We start from the raw sequence: 27,456 nt of genomic DNA on the forward strand, positions 1-27,456 counted from the left end.
TTACTTCCCACCACTGGAAACAAGTAGCCCTTCGTACTACTCAGTACCTTTGAAGTAGCTCTCAGTCTAAAAAAGGTTGGTGACCCCTGCTCTAGAATATATTGCAAGCAAACGCACAATAAAGTCCCAAGACAAGTACATGTTTGGTGGGTGGGGGGGGGGACCACTTTCTGAATCAGTCACGTGGTTCGGCCGGCCCGCGAGGCTTCGAACGTCATCACATACGTCATCAACACAAGCCTCGACACACTTTTCGAAGCCTCGACACAGAAGGACACATCGCTAGTGTGCACGGTCACATACGGCTATAACGAGCTTTCATAACGGCGCTAGCAAGCATGCTAACTGCGGTGGTAACGGTGCAAAAACCCGCCGTCACGACTTTAATTCCACTTCTATCATGACACTGTTTCTATAATACCGCCAGGTTAGAAGCAAAGACTGGGTAGTAGTTAGTGTCGGGAGTCCCTGCTGACTGTGTGGAAGCTGGGGGGGGGGGAGCTAGCTGTGAGGGAAGCTTCTACTGCAGACAGAAGAGTGGCACTGTGCTGGTGCGTGTGAGCCTCTTTGTTTACAGAGCGAGCCGGTCGGTAAGTGGCAGGATCCACACTCTTCTCTTGGTTATCGCACACATGTAGTTCTCATGCACATGCATGTTTGTTCTTGCACATTTCTCCATGGGACGCAGCTTTGAGGAGCGGTGAAGATGGGAACAGCGTTGATTTACGATGAGGAGATGACCAAGTACAAGCTGCTCTGGGTCGAGTGAGTACACACCAACTTTAGTTTATGATGCGTATTAGGGCTAAACACTTTTTACGTGTTCTCTGGAATAACAGGGATGGTAGGAACTATAGTTGCCGTTTATTGACGCTAGTCCGGTCACTTACTGAGGGGCACATGCGCCGTTACTTCCGGTATTCGAGCAGTCGTGTTCATATTGTTATGTTTATATTTACAGTCTGGTTTGTGCGCCCTGGATTTATGAAGTTAAATCTTCTCACGATGACCGTGAAATAATCTCGTTCACTTCTTCTGTCTTTAGTTTCTCTCTATTGTCTTTTTCCTACGGTTTCATTATCCATGTGCACTTTGATTTAGTTATTTTCCTCTTGGCTGCTTTGTCTCACACATTAAAAGCAACAAATGTTCAACTCCAATTATTTTAATCTGGCTACACATCAGTGTTTTTACACCGTTATTAATGAAATGAATGAATACATTTATATTTTATGTATTTTATGCTTTTATTACATGTTTAAGTACATCCTTATACAATATAAAGTATATTACTATGGAGTTTTACCCATTTTTTAACATCCCAATTATATTTATACTCATACATATTGTACATACAATGCCTGCCTATGTACTTTACACTCTATATATGCCTATGTACGATAAGATAAGTCATTTATTTATACTATATTTGTGTAAGTTTATTTCAAATGTCCTCATATATAACACAGCATTTATCATCGGGCATCATACTGTGCCACTGCAATTTACTCAAGTACTTATTCTACAAATTAGCCATCAGAAGTTTTATTTTCATAATTCTATTCTTTCACATGTTTTGTAACAAAGACATTTGTATGATGTGGAATCAGTAAATCTTATCTAATCTTAAAGGACATTGCGCAACAACATGAAGCAAACAAGCAGAACTAAAAAAAGCTGTCCAGAATTTATTTTTCCAGTGTAACATCTACTTTCCAAGATGTGAGATCACAAAAGAGTTTGTGGTTGCACTGAACTTCGAGTGTCAAACAAATTTTTAACTGAAGTAAATTTGGAATGAAATTGTCAGTACACTAAATTAATTATGTCTTAAAAACCTTGAGGATATTTTTTAAGATAATCCCTAAGCTGATAGTAAAAATAGCATTGCTCTGTGTGCATCTTAGTATCTATTTTTTGTTCGTTTTTTGACCAATTCAAATTTGTACACGTTGTTTATTTTTCTTCTTAAATACTTCTATAACACCAAAAGTGTGTACGGATGGGGGATCATTTTATGGTTAGAGTGTCAGACGTTAGACCTTAATGTATGTTAAATGCTTGTTTATGTTAAGTTTCTAGAGAACGCTAAAGTCAACCTGTGAATTAAACAAGTGATTGAAATATTTTTCTCTCTACAGTCCAGCGTGTAAGATTGAAGTACCCGAGCGTTTAACTGTGAGTCATGAAGCTTTGGTTCAGAGCGGTCTGGCTGATCGCTGTATCTCCGTACCTGTCCGCAAGGCAACGGATTCAGACATTCTGCGGGTTCACAGGTCAGATATGATATCAAGAAAGACCTCACACCTGGTTCATGGAGGTGAGATAAATACCTGACATCATTCGGCCTGATGTAATTTTCTGACACCAACAGTGAGGAATATTTGGAGGGAGTAAAGAAGACCCCTTACATGACTCTGGAGGACCTGAAGGAGTTCACCCTCCAATATGGAGACGTCTACTTCCACCAAGTTAGTCCCACACTTCATATTCCTCATATGTTGATAATTCATTCGTGGTTAGAGGAATTATTCTCAGGTTGTGATGAAAAAAAGTATGTAATTTTCCTTCCTGTGTAATTCCTCCCTTTCTTTCAAACCGTCGTAGAACATCTATCACTGTGCTGAGCTGGCTGCAGGAGCTGCTCTGCAACTGGTGGACAGTGTGATGACAGGGCAGGTGAGGAATGGCATGGCTCTGGTCAGGTGAGGCTGTTTAACCAGGTAGACAAAGCAATGAATCAAAGAAAATACAGGAGGCGGTTCACATTGAAATATTTTTTGCCACTTACCCAGAAACATCTATGTGGGAGAACATCTATGAGAGCGCTCCTTCAAGAATTAATAAATACTTTAGAAGAGACGAGCTATGTCCATAGAAATCTGTAAATGTTTCTGTAATTCAAAGATCTATTGAGACAAATACAAAAAAAAATTGAGTCAATTATTAAGGGAATAATTATAAAAACAGAACCAACCAGTAAATCATTAATGTAACAGGCTAAAGTTCATTCCTCATGTCAACATTTTAGGGCTTGTGTGTTTGTTATCGATTAACTTAAGGAGATACATCTTTGATATGCAGAACTAAAATAGTAAACCATACATATGGCAAATATGTGTCAACTGCTTCACAAATTCAGAATATAATTTTCAGTAATTTCGTCTTACAGTTCTTAATTTAGAAGGGAAAACATGACGTTTATCATGAAGTGTATGATTTCTCTGTCCCAGACCACCAGGACACCACAGTATGCGCAGTGCTGCCAATGGTTTCTGTGTGTTCAACAACGTGGCCATAGCGGCTCAATATGCAAAGCAACAATATGGAGTTAAAAGGTAACTTGCCTTTTTTAAATTCTGATTAGACCATATCGGTCCTGTCTATTTATTTATTAAGCTCTTCTTGAATTTTCAGGGTTTTGATAGTTGACTGGGATGTACATCATGGTCAAGGGGTCCAGTACTGTTTTGAAGATGATCCCAGGTGAGTCGTTGCTAACTGACCGAAGCTGAGATGTTTATGTGGATGTTGTCTTGTCTTCTGACACATGCTGCATTTTGTCTCAGCGTGCTCTACTTCTCATGGCACCGCTACGAGCATCAAAACTTCTGGCCTAAACTCAGAGATTCCGACTTTGACAGTGTCGGCAAAGAGAAAGGAGCTGGTTTCAATATAAATGTACCGTGGAACAAGGTGAGTAACAACAAAAATACTGTTTACTTCTATTCTATTTTCTTCTTTGCACAAAAGTTGTTTCCATTATGTCAGACTCTACTTTTGCATTGATTGTGAAGTATTATGAAGACTATGAATGATTTTTTTTCTTTTTACATTTAATGGAATTTGTGCTCTTTAAGAAAAAATGCACCGTAATAGTATTAGCATTTTTCTAAACATGCTACAAAAATGAATTATTTAATTAATAAATAAATACAATTTCACTTTTTACCTTACCTAATAATTGAGTGCAATGATTTGACCCAACCCCCAGGTACAACATGCAAGTAATACATTCTCATATTAACTGTCCTTTTAGCACTGATGGTTGCATGTGCATATTTATCTAATAGGTCTAATAATTTTATTTCAGACTAAAATGCAGAATAGTGACTATCTTTCAGTCTTCTGTCATCTCCTCTTGCCGGTTGCATACGAGGTGAGTGGAAGCATTTGCACTTTGCTGACAGATGAACAGTCTAATGTGTTAGAAGTGTTTTTCATCTGAGTGTGTTTTCCTTTTTCACAGTTTTGCCCAGACTTGGTGTTGGTGTGTGCCGGCTTCGACTCAGCCATTGGTGACCCAGAGGTATTGAATAAAAATTACTATTAATAAACCCTTTTTTTTAATGTGCATGTGGAATTTATCCAGTAGCCCAAGAATGTACTTTGTTAAATAAAAAAATCCCAGTTTGGCCACAGCCTCTCTGTTTATGAGGTATCTTGTGCTGATGTAGTGTATTGTGAAACTATGTGTCTAGTGTTGTCTACCACTGTGCTGTCTCTTTATTTTCAGGGGGAAATGTGTGCCACTCCGGACATCTTCGCCCACCTCACTCACCTTCTCATGAACCTCGCTGGAGGCAAAGTGTGTGCTGTGCTGGAGGTTAGTTTGTGCATGTCAGGCTACACAAAGCACTCCTAAGATGAACATGAATGCACTGTATCCAAATAGCATTACATTACCGTGCATCTAATCTGTGGGTACATGTAGTACATGGTCATATTCACATGATGTTTCGTACTACTTCATATTTCTAGTAACCAGTGTGTTTAACAAAAGGATGTAAGTTGTTTCTCTGTGTTTTCCAGGGAGGCTACAACTTGACCTCCCTCGCCCAGTCTGTGTGTCAGACGGTTCAAACGCTGCTCGGAGACCCTGCACCTCGACCTGCCAACCTCCAAGGTCCCTGTAGAAGGTATTTTCTGTCTCTCAGTTGAATTCAGACATTATCTTGTGTATGTGTTACAACGGTAGTGATGTTATTTTTCTCTTGTCAGTGCACTCGAGTCCCTTCATTGCGCCCGATCAACTCACAGGCAGTACTGGCCCTGCCTCAAACATGCAGGTATAACATCCACATCATTATTTATGAGCTTCACCAACTTCATGTCGTTAATTTATATGTATCAGAGTCACACTGTATTGTTTTTTAAAGGGATCAAAACAATGCAGCAGAAACAGAGTTCACACTTATTGCTCTTAAAGCCAATACCTACGTTACCAACAATGCAATTCTAATAATATGAGTTTGTTTACATCCTCGAGCTGAAGCCTAAAGTAGATATGAGGAGCAGCTAAGAACATCTGGGGAACTCATTTCAATTCATTGCTTCTTTTAATTTTTAATTTTTTTAAAAAACATTTTTTTGCTTTTAGTCTCTAGCCCTTGAAGATGCAGACTCCAGTGATGCTTGAGGCTTTGTCAGGCTTAATACAAATGTTTGTGGACAGCCACAAAATAAAAAATGCTTAATATTACATTTTTCATCAAGATCCATGAATTGTTTCTGTGGATACTTTCCTGACCACTACCACATCCATGCACCATGTTTTGTGAAAATCTGTCAAGTTTCTGTGTAGTCTTGATGTAAAAACGAGAAACAGTATGAGAAAATAGAAGAAAAAAGGTAGAGGGTGTAAGAGGAGAGTTGTGTTATATGTCATTGTTGTGTGGGATTGCTTCAGTGTTTTTTATACTGATGTAATTTATGTCGTTAAAAGATGCAGTCAGTTTTCCATCGTTTCTATAAAGCAGTCTGTCTACAGTGAGTTGTGAAATTGTCTTGGGGACAGTTAATGCTCAGATTAGTACTACTTTTTATACTGTGGTTCAGGGTTTCCCCCAGAAAACTTGCTAAGCCTGGTGGTAGGGCTGCTAGAAGGCACCCGCGTGGGGGGGGGGGGGGGGGGGGGGGGTTTGAGTCGGATTTTGAGCTGGACACCATTGTTTCTTATACTCTAAACATGTTGCACTTTGTTTAATATGCACACCTAACTTGTTTATTTTGAAAAGGGGTTAAATAGATACTTTGATATCTTTTTGAGTTGCACTGCTGACTTAACTTATAAGCCCTCTTTTTTATTTATTTTTATCACGTTGGAGTTGCTAGTTTAAACCTACAGTTTTGCACTTTAATATTTGAGCCTTTGGCCCGCCAGGCCTATACAGCACTGGGGGAAACCCTGGTGGTTTGGTGACGTGACTGATGACGTCTAACATGCACAGTGATGAAGACAGTCCAGTATGAGGGATTGTTGACAAAAGTTTATGGGTGGATATTCCAGTTTGAAAGTAAATTAGCATCTAAGGTTTTAAAGGGGCAGGTGGGCAGTTGAATCTGAGAAATAATCTGTCTGTTTTTTATCCTGATTGTTATTTGTGTTCCATGATTAACTTATTGATCTTTGTGGAGTATTTTCCCGGTTTTGCGTAAGGAGGGATATTGCTTTTGAGTCGAGGTTGAAAGGTTTTCAAATTGTCCTCACCAGAGAGATTGTCGGAGTGACGGGAGATTTAAACAATCACAAAACATTCATGTAAACTTTTTAAAATGTTAAAATCCCTCTTCCCCTCCAGCCGATCTGCCCACCTCTGATATAAGCACAAAGCGCTTTAAACTGGCAGAAGAAAAAGAGGATAGCGATAAAGAGATTGTGTGGCCAGAGCCTGATAAACGCTTCGCCCCTGCTGTTCGTGCTGCTGTAGTTCTCCCTGATGGTGTCGCCTGCCCAGACGGATGTCATCCCTTCACTCTATCAGAGGATCTCGACCCATTAATAGTCAACAAACTCAAGTATGGAGTTGCGGTTGTTCTTGATCCTCTGTAGTTAACGTGACTTGTAGTTGGCTAATGTATTTCTTGTTATTCACATGGTTGTTTTGCCTCAATAAGGGAGAAGTTCCTTAAAGGAGCAGATGACAGAGAAACTCTCTCGACCCTCTCCAGACTCATCGCCCTGGTAGATCAAATGGAGAAGAATGAGGTAAAATCATGATAATGGTTTGTCTTGTCTTTTTGAATGATGTGATGTGACCTGTTTGTAACTACATTGTTCACTGTGCTGACCTGCGTACATAAGCTGCAGGCCTCATTTCTATTGAATTACTGCCTCTCAGGTCTGCAGCGGCCTGGCGCTGGTCCCTGCAATCACCATGGCGACGATGTGTGTTATCCAGCATGCTGCATCTGCACCCAAGAACCGGTATTATGTGGATCTTAACTGTACATACAATGACTGTGCAATTTAAAAGAGATTCTCTTTTAGAAAAAACACTACAGGAAATGTGTCACACTTAAAACAATAGCTCAGGATTTTCGGGAAATATGCTCATGTACTTTTTTGCTGTGAGATAAGAAGATGGAGTGTTATTGGTTTTAGTTAGTACAAAATGAATTCAGATTTGATTTTGCTCTCTCTTGCTGCAGGGTTCTGGTTGTGTGTGTCGGAGACTGGAACGTTCCGAAGTTCACTGAAGACGGGTGATTATTGTTTTTTAATAGAACTTGTGATGAAAAATGAAAAAAAGCACGAACAACATTTAAACAAAAATTTTTCTGTCCGTAGGAAAACCCTTGTGATGCAGTTCAGCAACAAGGTGTCGGAGGAACGTGCAAGCAGATACTACATTCCTTTGCATCTGAAGAAGGTATTATACTGTGTATTACTTTGAAATATAATGAGAGAAATAAGTAAAAAATAATAATTCAGAGGATTTGTCACTCCATATTTTCTGTATGTGTGTACTTCTGCTCTAAACGCTAATTATTGTCTTATAATCGTATTATGAAAAAGTTCTTATATCAACGTAATTATCAAATACATGCCAATCAATATTTGAGTACAGATATATTGTAAGTTTTGGCCACAAACTGATCCATTTGATGCATTGAATATTGTAAGAAATCGGTGCTGCAGCTTTCTGTCTGAACCGGTCAAAGCCTAAGGGAAGATGAACTGAATCTGACACAAAACCGACTGATATTCAGATTTTTCGTAAGCTGCACTGAGTTTGTGTAACTCTGTCTCTGACAAACATTAGTATTACTCAATTACAGACATGTGCAGTGTACATTTTTAAAATCAAAATAAATATATTGACTGAACTCGCCCGGCCTGTCAGTTCTGGAGGGGTAGACTCAGGTACCCACACTCCAGTGGGGAATTTTTTGTTTTCATATTGCCAGTGGAAACACATCCCACATGTACTTGTCGTCCTCCAGGGCTTCAGGGACGTTTCTGGGTTCATGCAGGCAGTGACGGGTCTCCTCCTGCCTTTGGGTTACCAGTACGACCCCAGTCTGGTTGTGTTGGTTCGGATGTCAGACAGCGGACTGTGTGACAGCGTGTGGCAACAACTAACAGGTCTGCTGCAGGGCCTCGCACAAGGACACACACTGGTGCTCATGCAGGTAAGAACACAGGGGTACATACATAGAAGTCTTGTAAATGCCATCTCATTCTTCACTGGTGTTGAAGTGCTTGTTTTTAATCTCGCTCGTATTTTGCTCTTCTTCTAGGACAATGAGAAGGATTGTGTGGGACCCACTGGCTCCTCCCTCCTCGGGGACCCTGCTCCCTCTTTGGGGCCACTCCTGGCTCCTCTATCAGAGGATGTGGAGTCTGTGGAGAAACTGAGAGACAAACTGAAGGCAGAGTGGAAACTCCTGCAGAACACAGGTGAGTCCAAAGCAGCAGCAGCCTCCCATATAAAATGAAACACACAGAGCTTTTAAAGTTACCTGTTCTATATTAACTTGACTTTGTCTTTCCCCAAAAACAGCACAAGACACAGGAAAAGATGCTGGTGACTGTAGCTGATCCTGCTCTTCCATTTCTTTTTAAATCATGAAAACATTGTGAATCCCATGCTTTATGTAATGTAATCATGTAATGTTATCGAGACAGCTTTTGATACACAAATTAAAAACATAACAACTAAGTTTTAAAGCTGTCAAATGTTTTGTTTTTTTACATTCGTAAACTTTGGGAAAATTGGAACAAATACTGTTTTTTGAATACTGATGGTTGACAAGTTAATTTAAATATTTTAGAGCTGAACAATAATACATTAATAGCACTAGCTTACATTCGACAAAAAGGTTTTGAACTATTTACCCGCTTCATTAATCCATGGACATTTCAAATTGTTGTCAGCACTTTTTGTCAGAACAATGACAATAATAATCACTTTTATTGTCATTTGCTTAAGCAGCATTCAATAGATGGGTAATGAATGGGATGGATAACCCAAGTGTAAAACAAGTAAATCCTTCTATCATCTTCTGCGCACCTCTTTACCTGATCTCCTCCACTGTATTTTTCAGACTCTGGACTTGTTATTCAAAAGCCTCCTGCTATAAGATGTTGTGTTGCCCCTCAGCCGATAAGCTGCTTTGGATAAAAATATGAATTAATGTAAATATAAATCCATGTGAATTTTACACATGCTGCACAATGACCAAACAGAGGGGGATTTTACAGATGGGCTTTGCTAAAACCACATGCAGAGAAAACTGATAAGTAACGTTACTGCCCACAGGAAAAATAAATATATGAAGAGCGTTAAAAATGAATTTGAATACTTATTTTCCTAATAAGTGAAATAACAGTTTTAAAGACTTAACAACACTCAAAGATGCTTTGTGAACTGATTAGTTACTTTGTGCATTAGTCTAGATCTGAAAAGAAACTATTAATTATAATTTGAAGAAAACTACATAATTTCCATATGAAATGTAGTGGAGCAGAAGCGTAAAGTATCATTAAATGAATATACCAGGTCTACTGTGTAGTAACTGAGTAGATATACTTGTTGTCTGTCCACCACTGGCTTTAAAACTAAATAAAAGTACAGTTTGTATTACCAAAACGCCAAGAGGTTATGTTTTGATCTGTATTTGTTTGATAGTCCGCAGGATTATGTTAAAAGTACTCAAATAATTTTCATGAATTCTGTGGAAGGGTGGGGCATGACCCGAGGAAGAACCCTGTACATTTTGGTGCAAATGATCATTTTTATTTTTTGATTTCTGTGATCAAGATAAAAATCTGTTTCACAAGTAGCCTGTTGACTTGGTATGGACCCTGTTGAATGCCCCTCCAGTTTTATATGGGGAAACCTTGTCAATGCTGTTCCTCACCCTGCCGTAAGGTGGCGCTGTGGTGTGATCCTTCAGTGAAAGAAGCAGATGAAGTGAACATGTGAGTCATTGAGCAGCGCTGCTCTCCTCAGCCCGTGTCTGTCTGTGTCTTCGCTGTGATTGGATCCTGAATGCATCACAGAGAAGAGGAGTGACACACACACACACACACACACAAACACACACACTCTGACAGAGTCCCGCCTGGAAGAAGAAGAAGATGTCTGGGACTCCGACCACAGCTGCGAACCCACAGTCCGCCAAACTGAAGAAGGAGGAATCTTCTTTCCTCGGTAAATTAGGAGGAACCCTGGGGCGTAAGAAGAAATCTAAAGAGGGTGAGTTGCACACAGAAGATGCTCTTTGTTTATTATTGATACTGTGATGTTATGAAAGCCCCTTGTGTGTGTGTATGTGTGTGTGTGTGTGTGTGTGTGTGTGTGTGTGTGTGTGTGTGTGTGTGTGTGTGTGTGTGTGTGTGTGTGTGTGTGTGTGTGTGTGTGTGTGTGTGTGTGTGTGTGTGTGTGTGTGTGTGTGTTTGTGAGAGTGTGTGCGTGTGTGTGTGTTTCTGTCCATGGTGCTGGAGTGTTCTTCTGTGGGACGTCCCTGCAGCTCAGGCATGATTCACTACATGTACCCTGAGGTATTATGCGTTTTTACAGCACTCCAATTCACAGTGCTCCTCTATTCAACATAACCTGGCTCGTTACTGTCAGTAGATCATAAAGAATGGTTTGCATTGTGGTCTTGTTGTCCCAGTGTTTGTGTGAGAGGAGAGACAAAGGCTGCCAGCAGCTCCACGGTCATTCCCCATGAGGTAACAACAGAAATAGAGGCCAGGGTCAGTGAGCGGTGACAGGAATGTGAAGATATGAAGCAGATAGACGTGTAAGAGGATTACACATCTGACTTTATTCTGTGGTCAACACACAAACTCACTGGGAACTCTGGTCTCAACAGTTGTTGCCCAAACTGCTATTTTCTGCCCCTCACACATGCCTCTCACTGTCTGGACAGCTGCAGGGTTTAACAAGTCAGTGTGGGTTATGGTGTGTGTTGTGTGTGTGTGTGTGTGTGTGTGTGTTTTCACAGCCTTGTGTTTGTAATCACCATTAAAGCAGGAACACCAGCAGGAGTTTTTTCTAATGTTTAGGAGCCTCAATAAAGTCCACATTTTGGACTATTTGACAACTCTTAAAAATAGAAAAACGTGATTGAATATCAGATCACATATGTCTGTTTTGGGGGAATTTCCTAGAAAATGATGTACAAAACCTGTACAACATGTTTCCTCTGTTGTACTGTTGTGGCTCACACTCAGAAGTTTGTTTAACAGAATCTTCCCAATTCTGGGAAGATATGTATTAAATGATGCACAAGACCTCATCATAAAGCCTCAATGAAGTACTGCTACAATATGGTATCAATTATAGATTAGTAATCATTCATGATTAATGACTACAACATGCAACTTCACCACCAGATACTACTAAATTCTACACACCGAACCTTTAAATATATTTGTATTGTAGACTGTTGGTTGGTCACAAAGGCAGATTGAATGTTGGCAATTTTCTTTATTTCATAAACTCATTGATTAACAGGACAACAAATTAGCGATATGACAATAACAATAATTTGATGTAGCACTGATTAACATAATACTTTCCAGACAGGGTGGAATAATATGAGGAATGATAATGATTTTTTCCAATATTAAAGACATTTAAGGGAAAACACTGCACATTAGATTCGTTTTTAAAATGACCAATTGCTACATTAAAATGTCAATCCTAGTAATCCCCCCCTCACATTTAGCATTTTGTTGTCACAGTAAACTTTGATGAAAGACCTTTATTTTGCCTGCTTATGGCTCAAAGTCAGAGCTGTAGGTGATGATTGCTCAGTGTTCCCAGAAGGAGAACCCTCATGGCCAACTAGGATTTAATAGCTCAGGTGAAATACAGGTCAGGGACAATCTAATGAATTTAGAAACAGTACGAAGTGAAAGAAGGGGAGGGGTGCTGCTTAGGGAGCACAGCTTGTTGCCTCATTGCTGCTGTTGTGGTTTCTGTTAGTTTTGGGTGTGGTGAACACACCCAGCAGAGAAGAGTTGCCACCAGAAAAGCTGCTTCACTTTAGCTGAATAATCATTATCAGTTCCAGCAGCCACACATTTATGGAAGAACAACGTCAAACCCTCCTCTGACCCTGGTTTTGTATAGAAAAGGTTTCTTTTGTGAGATATAAAAGACAATTCCTGAAGTTGGAGGCCTGGTTTATGTGTCTGGCTCTGTAGATTGTGATAAACTAAAGGAAGTGTGCGTCTCTCTGACAAGTCTCTGTGCAGTGCAGGGCTGTAAAAATAACAATAACAGTGAAGTAAAGGCAAGAAGCAGGGTCTTGCTTATTAAGGACAGTGAGGACAAGTGTCAGGTCACAGCCTCACAATATTATCATAGTGTGGAGAGTATTTACAACATTCATCTAAAACATAAGTTCCATGATGGATTCTGATATGAGTAAGTCGTCTCTTATGCTTTTTCTATCCTGTTTATTCTTGTTTTTTTGATAAATGTAACCGACTTTTTGTCTTTTAAAAATTTTGAGTACAATACACATTAATGAATGTATCGTTCATACGTTGAACTTGACCAAGATATAATACAATTTTAATATTTTATCTTCTTTAGCTCTTAATTAATACTGGTAATTAAAGAATTGAACTTGCTGTGAAAAAGTCTTCAAACTAATAAATACAATAACATTTCCAGATGGCTGGTAAATGATACTTACTTGACAGTTATGTTATTAACAGTCATTATCAAGTTAATGTACGGATATTGAGAGGGTGTAAGAGAAACTAAAAAATATACATAATAAGCAGGGCTGCTGTTTCAAGCAAATATGCAAATAGTGTTGTGTCCGTTTTAATAAACTAGCTGAGCTTATTACTATGAGTTTCACAATATGTTGAGATCATGGTTTAGAATACCCACAGATGTGCTTGAGTTTCTCACAGAGCAGTGAAATATTTATTTCACTCAGCTCTGTCCAGTGTCACAATTTAAGACAAATGTTGCAAAATTTAAAAGACTATTATCAAAAATGTTTGTTCGTGCTATGTTTTTAAGTAAAAAACAATGATTATCAGAAGATAGTTTAAATGACTCTCAAGCAATATTATTGCAACAAATTTCTTTTAGTCTGAACAAGGTTCAACTTCCTCTATCCTTTAACTCTTGATTTGAATCATCAAAACAACTTCAATCTAGATTTTTTAAAGGAATCATTTCAAAAATGCTTTCCACAGGACGATGTTTTTTGGTGGGTTGCACACTGGGTTGTATATGGATACTGGTAGGAAGACCTAGGAAAGAAATTACGTAACATAAACGCAACTAAATTCTTTGCCATGATGGTGTGCACTTGGTTTTCTATAGTTTTGAATTAAGGGAAGAAATGAGGAAGCGCAACAGAGGTGATGAATCTCTCCTCCAGGGCAATAGGTGGCGTATGTCTCTATTAGACAGCAGATCCCGAGATTTATCGGTTGTTAGATACAAATCATAGATATGCACAGATATGAAAACTTTTATTTTATAGAATAATCAAAGCAGAAAATTTGTTGATTTACATTTGACATTAAAAAGTAGTTTATTTCTTAATTCGAGTGTGTTCAAATTGTGTTTTCTTTTGATTTATAGCTGTCAAAAAAAAAGTTTATGATTAAACTGTAAAAAAGTCAAGCCTTAATCACATTTCTTTGTCATAAGAGTTTGATAATGACATCTTAGGAATCATTGCCAATGTTTTGAAAAAAATCCAATATATCGGCACCAGAAATTCTTAACCCATAAAAATTCATATTTTTTGGGCTGAAAGAGAAACAGCATTAACTTAATATAACACCTAATGAACATGAAGTGTAATATGTCAGATGGTAGTTCTCTGATGTCTAAAATCTGCTGAAGGCCCCATGTGGAAAAGACTCAGCGACACTGTCATCTCCTGGCGGCTGTTACTCACTGGTGCCTCTGTTGGTGTAAATAACCGCGGCTATATTTAAGGTCCAGTCTGTCTCCTCCATACTGCAGCATTATTTATATCGCCCCTGTGTCACAGAACCCCCCCACCCTGGGGAGGAGTGGAACCAAAGGAGACCAGGTCGATATCCTCTGTTGTTTATGGTGCTGGCTGATTAAGTTTAGAGCCAATTTCCTCTAAAGCAATTTTTTCTTCATTAATCACTGTGTACTTTTGTAAAACCGCTGAGGAGCTTTTTGCTTGAATTAATGCAGTGAAGCTGACAGAAGATAAATGTTCTCGGCTGCAGTGCACGTTTGTACAGCAGCAGCGTGATTGGTCATTGGCTGCAGAAGGACACGTTACAGGCTCGCTGAAAGAGTTTATCATTGAAATAAGTCGGTTCTCTCAGCTTTCTGTGAAATTAGTAGATTGAACAGTCGTTTATAAAGGAGCTTTTTTGTGTTTTTGTAGGGTAATACTATTTATGCTGCAGTCATAACACACATAGTGGATATCTAGTGGATACTACCTGGGACATCTGTCCTGTGTCCACTGCCCAGAGCTTCCTGCTGTGGAGTTCAGTGCCTTGTGTTCTGAGTGACATCTCCTTCCTATCACACACACACACACACACACACACGTACGACCAACACAAACCTCCCTGCATCTCTGGTAACTGGACCGCAGAGGTGGGGTGGAGGGCTGTGACAGAAATAAACACGTGATGACGCCCCTGCCACTGTTCAGCCCCAATCCTACTGAGATTCACACACTCAGGCACACGCTGAACGTACAGACACCTTACTTTCTAACTTTGCTCGCTGCAATCGGGGGGGAACCCGCAGGTTTATGATAGAGGCATGGCGGGGCTGCTGTGTGGGACCAAGAGAAAGAAACAAGGTAATGTGTTTTTTCCGAATGCTCGGCTTTGAGGAACTTGGACGTGGAATTTAGGAAGTAGGATCTGTTACCTTCAAAATGTGTTGTCATACTTGTTGTGAGAGGTCAAAAAGTTGTGTCCACTGTCAGGGTAAAATGTGTACTTTTTCGAATTGAATACGTTTTTTTTACGAGGATAGCTGTTAAAGTCTGTGCTGGTGATTGAAAGATTTATAATTTCAACATCATTCTGCATCTGTTGCAGTGATTTAAATATATTTGCCATTTTAACAGATTTTCCTTTTAGTATGTGATTGAAGCTCTGTCCAGCTCAGTGCAAATCAGCAGTAATCCAGTCAGATGTACACACAGGGAGGAAGCAGCACAATTATGATGAAATGGCTCTGTAATTACAAAGTAAACTGCTGATCTGATATGAGGACCAGGGCTCGGGTCTGCTCCCAGCTCGTACCAGAAGCCTGAATCAGATAATAACTCTGTGGGGACGTCTCTCTGTACAGGCTTTGAAGTCTTGATTGTACATAAACACACTGTTCTAGACCCTCTTTCATTTTATTCTCAGTAAGAAAACAATGATTTCTATGTGTTTTAATTTGAAAAAAGTGCAGCTTTTTTCAGCCCTTGCATCTCCACCTTATAAATAGCAGGGTCCGATTACCGATTTGAGAGTATTGATTGTACTGCAGCCTGTTGGAGGTCTTACAAATTGAAATGGTGGATGATAAAAGCAACATGGCCATTAAGGGGATGAAAGCCTTGAAATCCCCGGAGTGACTCTCCAGTCAGAAGTGAAAGCATCTCAGCAGAAATGGACTTTCTGTGTCTCATCTCGTTTTTAATCAGTGTTAATGGCCCAGTTTCAGACTAAGTCCGGATTCCAAGGATATTTTAGTGTGTGGGTAGTGATAAGTCAGCATATTGTATACAATCCTATAGGCTGGTACTGAAAAATGACAAATATTACTGTTAAGTACCAAGATACATGCTCAGATGTGTGGACACTATGTGCTGTGATCCAGTCTGCAGAGAGGAGAGAGGTTCACAGGCTGGAGACGTGAGAAAGTGACAGACGTGTGATGGCTCTGGCAGCAGCTCCGAATCAACACACAGCTTGATAAGCTTATCCACCACTGCACTCGTCCTCCAGTTTCCTATTGTTCTAAAATGCTGCAGTAGATGGACGAAACTCTTGACTATAAAATGAACTTATTCCACCTTGGTCAATAAACTGTCGACAATATATCTCAGGTGATATTCTTTGGAATTAAGTATGAGATAGAAAAATTTAAAATAAAATTATATTAAAATGACCTATATGTTGTCTTTTGTTTCAGTGGAGTGGCCGTGAACAAAGATTGTCGTTCAATAAATGTTTTCCACTAAACAAGGATAAAATTACAAAAATAAGATACAAATTTAACTTAAAGTAAAGGCTCAATGAATGTGTTACTATAGTAGCACAACTTGAAGAGCACATTCCCCCAACAAGGCTAACGCCCTAACTCGACAGGTTAAAGACGGGAAAATAATTCCTGGATTTGCGCAAAATTTGATGAGGTCTTCCTTAGGTCATTCCCCACCCATCCATAAAGTGCATGGAAGTCTCTTCAGGAGTCTTTCGGTAATCCTGTTGTCAGAGACAGGCCGACAGACAGCAATGAAAACAGAACCTGCTCGACAGAGGTAATTATCAGCAAAATGCTTTTAAGTCTTTAAGTGAAAAGGCAGAATGACCCCTATCAGTGTCATATTTTAAAAGTTATGACTTATGCAAGAGCTTTAACCACATACAGTACGTGGTGGGGATTGTGGCTGATTCTAACTATAGTTCTAGATGTTTTAAAAATAACATAATATTTCATCTAAAAAAATCTCAATTTGCAAAGTTAACCATCGCGATAGTACTGTAATAAAACATAATTTTGTTTACCTCCGCAACTAAATTGAGCAGAAGCATAAACTAGTAGAACATTTGGAAAGGAAAAAATTTAAACGTTGGATTAACTGTTAATCCAATCTCAACCTCATTTGCTCAAATTGACTCATGATTGCATCTATAAGGGAAGAGTGGGTTAAAACTGAAAACCCCTGCACTCTTTTTTGTGCACTTGTGACACTGAAAAGCTTTTTCTTTTCTTATTTTTTCTTTTCTCATTTAATTTATCTGCAAGACAAATAACTGATTTAATAATTAAGAGTTTATTTATGTTGTACTTTTCATACAACCAAAATTTAACACAAGCCAGCCCAGCTGCCCATGGACACCTGCCCAACAAATATACCAATGAGGAAACACTAGAGGCAGAATTAAAAAGAAAAATCCAAAAATCTAATGTTTTGCTGCTGATTTGTTTTTTATAAAAAAAATTGCACGTTGAACTGTTTCCTGAAAGGTTCGTGGTTTTTGTGTTTTGTCTCTCCAGTGAGCGACCTCCACGAGGAGGGCAAGAATGCCATCAACGCCCCAATGCTTCCAGCAGGAACCGAGATCCATCCAGAGGACACACTGATGGGTATATACACACATTAAAACACAAGTGTTTAACATTATTATTACCTGATTGTGTAAAACACATTTTCTTAAATTATGACTGGAAATTGCAATGCTCCTGAACTGCTGTCTCTGATATTTTGCACTTCTCAAAACTGTGTTTGTGAGCTGACTGTCAGAGGTGAGTGAGGTCACAGGGAAATATGAATGCAACATGTTGACTAATGGAGACAGTGACTATACAGGAGCAGGAAATGAAAGTGGGTGGGGGTGGAGAAGCCTCTGTCGTCCGTCACCATGTGAACCACTGTTGACACGTTGGTAATAACAACTTGTTCTATGGCTGTACATTTGCATTCGTGAAGGGACGACATGATATCTCACTATGTAAATGTGTTTGAAATTTAACAAGGAAATCTGAATTTCACACTGACTCATTTCTCTCACATTGTCTCCTTCAGAGGAAAACGCAGAGAGGATCATGTTGGACCCAACATCGAGGGACAATCTTAAATTTAAAGATCTATTGAAGGTGGTCGCACAAACGTCATAATTTCTCTTCTGCATAATCAGAGCAATAAAAATATAATGTGTAATTTGAGGAAGAGGTTTCATTGCATTTCGACATGTTTCTAGGTCCTGATCGACTGGATCAACAGTGAGTTGGAGGAAGACAGGATCATAGTCAAAGACCTGGAGGAGGACTGCTATGATGGACAAGTGCTGCAGAAGTTATTTGGTGAGGACATCTTTGTTCATATAGCTGCTATTGGCCATTAATGCGCCATGCACCAGAATGTAAAATACTTAGATAAGGGGAAATACAAAACTGCAGAATAACAAGAGAATCCCATCAAGAGTCAAATCACAAATAACAGAGACTGTAACACAATCAACAATTGATTGTTTAATTGATTAATATCTTGTTTCATACTCGGAGTTTGTTGCCTGACAAAGGTCCATGATGAAAACATTTAATTTTCCACATTTTACGTTGACATTAAACAGCAGGTACAATTTTCTTTATCCTTTTTACAAGCTGTTCATTAGACACCACTGTATTTTTTTTATTAGTGAAAGGGCACCAGTAATTCTCCAAGTGTACAGTGTTGTCTTGAATTATAATTAAACTTGCCGGGTTTAAATTGTTCTGTTCTTCTTGTCACAACCTTCAATTTAATGTTTTTCCTAATATCAAACTTGATACGACAGATCAACATGGTTCACAGTAAAGAAACGTTCCTTCAATCATTCTTCGTTCAATTATACATCATATTCACTCAAAATTGTTTTTTTCCCCTTCTGAAATACTTGAAGGAAAAACACAATACATGTACCATGAACATAAGGTAAATTTTCTATAACATGTAAATATTCTTATTTTAGCAGCAATATTCTTTGATCCAGTATCCACTGTGATACATGTGTATTCACCTTTATATATACAGTCATGGTATTCAGCAGTGTGCTGCTGCCTCACAATCAGTGGTTTGTGACAGACTCCCCCCTCTGTTGGTTACGTGTCATAGCAGACTGAAAAGTTCCCATGTTAAGATTCATTTGTTGGTGGCACCTACAGTTTCTCATGTGTTTCTGTAGGCTTGACAAAATATCTACCAAGTTAATAAAAAGTTCATATCATTTTTACTGTAAAAGCAATTAAAAAAAAAACATTAATGCAATAGTTGCAATTATTGATTGGATTGACATTTTAACATTTATATGCCACAAAAGTAGCAGAAAAGTGTTCTTTGGTTTGTTTCTTATTGCTTCATTTTTCATTTCATACGTTTAACATTCAGATTCTTTTCTTTCAATTTCCCTTCATATTATTGTTATGTCCACAATACAGATGATTTCTTATTATTATTATTTGTTCTCCCGCTTATTGTCCTCTGTGCCTTTTTTGACTTTTATTATCTCTTGTTTTAATTTCACTTGCTTTGTGTGTCTGTTATTATTCTACTTCCTTAAATTACTTCCTGTGTACCTCCTTCATGCTCTTTGCCTGTGTCCTATTATCTTGTATATTAAGTCTCCGTGTTCCCAGTCCTCTTCGTCTGTTCAGCTCCTCAGTGTTTCCTCATGCTTCTGTCCCCTCATCTTCCTCAGTATCTTTAGAGCTGTTGTGTCTGATGGCATCTTCCTGCCTGATTCCTCTGTAAACCGGTTTACTCCACATTAAATGATCCTCACTGCTCCTGACTGCCTTAGTGCATTGTGCGTCCAGGCCCTGAAATCTTTAAGAGGATAACACATATGAACTAGAACTGATTGCATTTGTTTCAGAAGTGTCAACTACAACAATTAAAACACAAAGCAGGATAGATTTTATAAAGTGCTGTGCGATTTCTTGCACTTCCCTTAAAGCCCCCTTTTTTTGTTTTCACACTCCTTTAGGACTTTTGCACCTCATGTAATCTTACTGTGTGGCATCAGTGCCCAGTCTGGATTTCTGATTTTAATCAGTGCTCCTGAACTAAAACAATACTTGAACCCACACAGTTGAAATAAGCCTCTTATTTCTCCTTAGAGCAAGAGCTGTTGTCTTGAAGATCTGTGCATGATACAGGCAGGAAAAAGGACCAATTTGTTCTGCACCTTTTTGCGGTTTGAATTCATTTTGATGTGACTTTGGTCTTTTATGACTCGCCTTGAAATAAATATCTTCTAAGCATTAGCAGCATAATAATATCTGCAGTTATTCATGATTTGTGTTTGCCTCTGGGTTTGACCTGACACTATTGCATGTCGACCTCTCCCCTTGTTGACAGAGAAGTTGTCGGGCAGGAAGCTGAACGTGGCCGAGGTGACCCAGTCGGAGATCGGCCAGAAGCAGAAGCTGCAGACGGTTCTCGAGGCCGTGAACGAACTGCTGAGGCCTCATGGCTGGACCAGCGAGTGGAGTGTGGACTGTGAGTTTAACTCTAACCTGTCGTGTGCTGTTTAGGTGAAATTTAGAATGACACATCAGTGACATTGGTGAAATTATTGGTGAAGAGACAGATTAATGAAAGAATAATCTGAATTAAGGCATCAGAAGATGAAATGTCTTGACTTTAATCCTTAAGTATGGACCAAGCTTCAAAATATTAGACTCAAATTCCATAGTATCCTGAACTTTATCTGTAATATCTCTTTATCACATTATTGACTCTTTATTTGCATTCCAGATTGTGATTTATAATCAGGAGTTATGAGTAACTCTACAAACATCAGAATTGTCCTACAGGAGCTGATGCCAGACTTGAATGAATCTGTTCTTCATTAGTTACTTTTTTTCAGCTTTTTAGATTATTTTCTATCTTAAAAAACACCAGCTGTTACCTTTCACATTTAAAAAAATAAACCACATGATGTCAGCTTTTTGTGTGACCGAGCTGACGGTGTGATTTTACTGTTCCAGCGATCCACTCAAAGAACCTGGTGGCTATCGTTTATCTGCTGGTGGCCCTGGCGATGCACTTCCTGGCCCCCATCAGGCTGCCCGAGCACGTCTCCGTACAGGTGGTGGTGGTCAAGGTAAAGTGGACTGTCAACCTCGGACAGATGTTTTTATTAATTTTATTCAACCTTGATTTCACCAGGAAAGCCTCACTCATTAAAATATTAATAATATGAAGCGGGTACTGGCTGTTCTCTGTGAAGATAAGCAGCTTGAATAACATCAGACCAATAACAGGAAATATGGCCCAAAATAAGAATTAAACATAGAAGCATTTACAGAATTTAAAATACCATTTTTGACATCATTAAATCACATACTAAATCAAATATTTCTTATATTTTTTTAGTTTTCCCTCTTTGTCTTATCTGTATATGAGATTATCAGAATCTACATTAACAACTTGAGTTGTTCTCTCCTGTCCCTTTTGATTTGAGCAGAAACGGGAGGGCATCCTGCAAACTGCTCTAGTGACCAAAGAGCTGACGAGCACCACAGAGTAAGAGCTGATGCAGTTTCCTGTACACCTGACCCTGTTTTCACTGTTATTAATGTGTAAATATTAAGTGTAAGGCGGCTGCTGAATGGTGCACACAGCCTGGAAAATTATTTTAAAATCTGTCTCTTTTTGTTTCAGAATGATGATGGGAAGATTTGGTGAGTACCATCCTCAGACATGATCTGTTTCATGATATAGTTTTATAGAAGTGTCCCTTTACTTGTATCGTTTCACTACTCAAAGTAATAGTTCAACATTTTGGGAAATAAAAACTTCTGCTTTCTTTTTAGACCAAGTCATTTCAGTAAATCTGAACGCCTCTGATTGAAATCAAACTTTGTTGTTTTTATGCTTCTGTGTGTGTTTTTCGCTGTGTCTTTATGCTAAGCTGAATTAACTGCCTGCTGCCTGTAGACGTTTATTTACAAAAAACAGATATTATTATAAATATTAATTTATGTATCTAATATCTTTGAATCCTCGCTTCTCTACAACAGAGAGGGATGCGTTTGACACCTTGTTGGATCATGCACCTGACAAGCTCAACGTTGTCAAAACGGTAAATAAATTAAACTTCCTTTCTTTGCATGATAAAGGATTAACATGATAACCACATTTCAATAACCACTTGAAATGTGAGATTTTATAATTATACTTAAAGAAAAAAAGGGTGTAATATTCTTGTCGTCTTTTTAACAGTCGCTCATAACCTTTGTGAACAAGCACCTGAACAAGCTGAACCTAGAAGTGACTGAGCTGGAATCTCAGGTAGGAGATCTAATGGTTTAGCTGAAGAATTTTAACCAGGTGATCCAGTGAGATATTGAAATGATCATTATTATCACAGCTGTTCTGTAATGATTCGATTTGAATATTGAGATTCATATCATCCGAATCGGATCTATACAGTGTCATCAGTGTATGTATATGCTGTGTGTGTTTGTGTGTGTGTCCAGTTTGCTGATGGAGTGTACCTCATACTGCTGATGGGGTTGCTGGAAGACTACTTTGTCCCTCTGTTCAACTTCTTCCTCACCCCTGAGAGCTTTGAACAGAAGGTGAGTTCAGCCTCAACATGTGAAACGACTTTGATAAATTGTAAGATTTGTCTCAATATGATGGTATATGCAATTGAAAATATATTAATCTTCTGCTTTGTTTCCCCTCAGGTTCACAATGTGTCGTTTGCCTTTGAGCTGATGCAGGACGGAGGCCTGAAGAAACCCAAAGCCAGACCAGAAGGTAATTTACTAACACAGATTTATCACATTATTACGAGATCAGTTAATATACATTAAAATAACATTTTCCGTAGAAGATTTCATGGAGACTGAGTGAGAGCATTTGTCGGACTTGTACTGAGAGAAAGGCAATGAATGGTTGATATAGCCGTCTTTCTGAGGTTTGTCCAGCAGATGGAAACCTTGCTTTATCTTTAAACTCTAACACTGGAGGGAGGGTGCTGAGGTTAGACAGCCTTCAGCTCCACTTTGTTGTCCAGGCTCTACCCTGTTGAAGAAAGAATAATTGAAATACGAGGCTTCATGTTGTAATACTTTGACTAAAAAAACAGTCAGTGTTTTCCCCTGTCTTCCAGAGACTTGCACCTTATAGTAATCAACCCTTCATCATCTGCATGGTCCTTGTAGAGTACGAAGTGTTTTCACACTCACGGAAAATGACTCATATCTTCAGGATGTATGATTTCACACACTTCAACAAATTAACCTGTCAAGCTATAATCAGTATGTCACTTCACGGAAATGCTCCAATTTGGCCTTTCACTTAAATCCACAGAATTTGATAGGGACATTTTAGATTTAAAGTCTGATTTATTTGTTGGGTAGATTCAAGAGAAATTCCAAAATTCAGTATAATTACTGCACAGCTCAGTTTCGAGATGTAAATGCCACTACGTCTACACTACAGTTAAGCCTTTATATTGAATTCTATATATAACCGAGTATATTGAACAGTACATTACCCTCTTAAGCTGTTTGTACTTATAATTATCACAGATACTTCACATGTTGTATACTACTTAACTCTTAACGTGTATTTGTCTTTTAAAACATCCACATTTACATTTGGTTCTGCATTGTCATGTGACATATCGCTCCATATTCACTGTCCCGGGTTCTGTATTAACTTATATGAACGTTTGCCTTTATATATTTAAAAAAATTCTTATTCTTTATTTATTTATATATTTCTCCATTTCATTATACTTACACTATACCATCTTAAGAGATTAAGTAGACTCGCTCCCCGCTTCAAAGTCATTTCAAAAGCGTTGTAGATCCGGGACTTAAGTATTCAGGGTTTTTGCAGCAAGTGAAAACATTACAGCTTTTTGCATTCATAGCTGCTCTTCCAGTAGAGTATATGTGTTTGTGATCAGCCGTGGGTTTGTGTGCCTGTGCACCCTCATTATAAATGAAAACAGAGAGCCATTAATGATATCAACAGTGTCAGCCGGGCTAACAGGGGAATGCACAAGATAAGCAGATTAGGCCACGTTAGTTTAGATGTTGATGCAGTGGCACCGCTGTAACAAATGGTGTCTGGCTGGAATCCCTTTAAATAGACCTGTTCGTAATGAGAGATTACAATGAGCAATAAGCACTTATGTAGAACACCATGGTACTGAGAGGGAACAAAGTGTTTTCATGCCTTTGAGTCTCTACTGGTGAGAAGTAATACATCATTTCTTTGGAGCTATTTCAAGCTCCAATTCATATTTCAAAATTACAAATTGCACCTTGATGGAAAGTCGTCCAACAGAAATCATGGCGGAGGCTGCTTTGTATTTTAAATAATAGAGTCTCAGGTTTTCTTTCCTCCACGGATCCAATTTTTTTCATGTCAAAGGTCTAAATATTCTGAAACTCCTCCAAGCAGTTCAGGTTTGGCACACTCCAATGATCTCTGCTTTGTCTCAATTTCTGTTTTACAGATGTCGTCAACCTGAACCTCAAGTCCACCCTCAGGGTTCTCTACAACCTGTTCACCAACTACAAGAACTCTGAGTGAACTCGTCCGCTGCTGCCTGCTGATACGACTCTGAACACTGTGCCGATGTTATATGTTACAGTCTGGACACTGGAGGCCGACTGGGACTGAAGGTCATTATGTGTGACTTAAAAAGACACAGGGGGAGCCTCCTGAGAAGGGCTCTGAATGTTTTATATCTTCCCTAAATGTCAGTATTTTTTCTTCTCTCCTTAAGTGCAACACAGGAAACTGTGCAGCCTTTATCTCTGCATTTCAATACACAGCTGTCACAGGTAGAAATGTACATGTGTGCAAGAAAATGTATGAGGGCAGCATGTAGAAACTGTCAAAACTCAGTTGCATATCCTTCAGATTATTTAAGGAAGATAAAAATGTTGTTATATATTATATAGTATCTAATAAAGCTTTGTATAAATATTAAAAGAATGGTTCACATTTTGGGAAATATGCTTATTCACTTATTTACAGCACCTTTATAGTCTCTTTGAACAGTGGGACAGGCCAAAATATGGCCTAAGCAACAGTTATACACAAACATGACAATGTGAATACATAAAAGAAACTAGAGCATTTAACTCCACCGATATCCAGCAGTCCCCTTGAATTCAACCAAGCTGCACTAGATCTGTGGGGAATGTCGAAAAACGCCCTCATCATGCCCATCATCTCACAATGTTACACAGAGAAAAGAAAATCCTGGATCCGCCTCCTGATCCTTATCCGGATCCACACCAAGATTCTTCTCTGAAATCCACATCCAATTTTACCAAGTTTTGCGGTTATCTATTGAGTAGTTTTTGAGTAATCCTGCTGACAATCAGACAGAGAAACAAACAAATGCTGATGATAAAAAAAGTCATGCTTCATATTTGAGGCATTGTCCCTGCCGTCCTGCAGAGGTGGAAAAGGGAAATCACAGAGTTGACTTCAACACATACAATGGATAGACGGACCGAGAATGAAAGACAGACACCATCCCTCTGTCATCAAACACCTGTTTCAGTTACACTCAGTTACACTCTTGTTGTGTCCCTCCCGTGGTCCACAATATAGGAGTTATCTGCTGGGAGCTTGGCTGTACAACATATAAGAGCCAAAATGGCTGCAAGAAATAAAAATGAACCATAAGCATGATACACACCTGAACGTATTCAAGTTCTTGTACTTTTACACCAGATATGTAATTCCTCAGCCAGAGAAAGTCACAGCTGATGCAAACCAAGGAAATATTTCTCACCGTGTCTCCATGATTTCCACGGCAGTCAGTCAGTACAAACCTTCGCTAATCCCCAGACTGTATTCTCCTTTTCTATTATCACACACACAGAGGTTTTATATTTCAGAGTCACTGAAGTATTCTGCAATTTTCCTTTTACCATTTACTGCGTCCCACATCCTCCTCTCCCTGTCCCAAGAGATCCACAATGTAGCCATTAGGCTGAGTGGAGTTCAACTTATAGAAAAAATTCTAACTTCAAATGATAATTTTATATTGTGAATTCAAAAGACATACAAATAGAACAACTTCTGATGAATATTAACTTGCATAGTATAACTATTAACCTGGCTTTAAACCAATGTAGCTTGGCATCCGGTTTTTATAAATACTGCTTTTATTGAGATTTATGTCAATTGATGCTTTAGTCATGAATAATTATTTACTGTTATTATCATATCTGGGCCATGCACACAGAACTATCCTAAACATTCTAAAACCTGTGTGTTGTTAGTTGGTTGAGTTTGGCTCATATGGCCAGAACTGAGCCGAATTAAATTTTTAGGTGAACTATCTATAACTACACTATACATTTACTAAATATTTGAGATGAGATAAGATAAAAGCCCAAGTAAAGAATAATTACAGGTAAAAGGAATAGAATAAAAGAAGAACAGAATAAAATAGAACTAAATAGGAACAATTAGACATGAAACACTGAAGATTACAAAAATCGTGCAGCAGTGCACAAAACTTGAGGAAGTCAGTACATCTACTGGTGATGTAGTGAATAAAGTTGGCTATTTTTGAGTAACCGAGGAAACTGCAAACTGTTCCTCTTTACTGGAACTGAACGGTGCACGCCACATCCCAGGCCATATTTACAAGCTGCTCCTGCTGCCTTCTGCCTTTAGTGCAGCGTGTTCTCGTCGTCCCAGGAGAAAGGTCAGAGTACCTTCATATGGACCGGCCTTTCAGAGTATGTCCCCGGGGAAGCTTGGACCCACAGTGCCACCTGGAGACTTGCTTGGAGGCATTTTAGAGCCAGACTGAATTATTAAGAGTGGATAAGTCAATCTAGACTGGGCCAGCACTGGATGTCTCACCCCTGTTTGTTTGATCAAGATATAAATGCTTGGAATCAAACAGAAGGAGAATTTCATCTCATCCCGTACTCGTGTGATAGGTTTGATTTGCTTTGGCTCTCGAGCAAGATTGGCTTTGGAACTGGCAATTCCTGCAATTTGGGTTTAGCTAAAGTAATTATGGGCTTATTTTAGGCCTTTATTTTCTTGTCTCTTCCCTTTGTTGCTATGGTAACCCTCCACATCCACCAAATTGCCCCTTTTGTATGGCAGATGGGTGGTCCTTTTTCTTTTCTTCAACAAGGCCAGCGCACACAAACACAGAAAGCTTGTTGTTTGGTTGTCTCTGTCTCTTTATCCATTTCTTCCCTCTGTTGCCGTGTGTGTGTGTGTGTGTGTGTGTGTGTGTGTGTGTGTGTGTGTGTGTGTGTGTGTGTGTGTGTGTGTGTGTGTATGTGTGTGTGTGTCTGTGTGTGTGTGTTAATCGGAGAACGGAGAGACCAGATGACAGCAAACGGATCCGGCCGGTCACAGATGGAGACGTGTGAGGCGAGCCTGATTTGCTGAGACCTCCAAATGTCACGTTTCTCTCGGCACCTCCTGAAGTGTGGGTTTTTTCAAACAATACAT

General features: G+C 39.0%; 2 protein-coding genes across 2 annotated transcripts; both read left to right on the forward strand.

Moving 5' to 3' along the window:
• Nucleotides 1–265: 265 nt before the first annotated feature.
• On the forward strand, nt 266–8,953 carry hdac10 (histone deacetylase 10). Its single transcript, XM_061076367.1, has 21 exons — nt 266–590; nt 689–765; nt 2,142–2,276; nt 2,375–2,471; nt 2,608–2,705; nt 3,234–3,338; nt 3,418–3,486; nt 3,570–3,696; nt 4,094–4,159; nt 4,250–4,309; nt 4,517–4,606; nt 4,813–4,919; nt 5,002–5,069; nt 6,582–6,798; nt 6,898–6,988; nt 7,122–7,207; nt 7,432–7,485; nt 7,571–7,652; nt 8,227–8,415; nt 8,524–8,683; nt 8,787–8,953. The coding sequence occupies exons 2-21, from the start codon at nt 707–709 to the stop codon at nt 8,822–8,824; spliced, it is 1,998 nt and encodes a 665-aa protein (XP_060932350.1). The 5' UTR covers nt 266–590; nt 689–706; the 3' UTR covers nt 8,825–8,953.
• A 1,428-nt stretch (nt 8,954–10,381) lies between these two features.
• On the forward strand, nt 10,382–24,884 carry parvb (parvin, beta). Its single transcript, XM_061076380.1, has 13 exons — nt 10,382–10,484; nt 17,499–17,588; nt 18,028–18,098; nt 18,203–18,305; nt 20,341–20,481; nt 20,973–21,088; nt 21,452–21,510; nt 21,649–21,668; nt 22,008–22,069; nt 22,210–22,278; nt 22,467–22,568; nt 22,680–22,752; nt 24,467–24,884. Exons 2-13 carry the CDS (start codon nt 17,543–17,545, stop codon nt 24,541–24,543), a joined length of 939 nt encoding a protein of 312 aa, XP_060932363.1. The 5' UTR covers nt 10,382–10,484; nt 17,499–17,542; the 3' UTR covers nt 24,544–24,884.
• The last annotated feature ends 2,572 nt before the right edge of the window (nt 24,885–27,456 follow it).

Source organism: Limanda limanda, chromosome 8, assembly GCF_963576545.1.
Source record: "Limanda limanda chromosome 8, fLimLim1.1, whole genome shotgun sequence".
NCBI lineage: Eukaryota > Metazoa > Chordata > Actinopteri > Pleuronectiformes > Pleuronectidae > Limanda > Limanda limanda.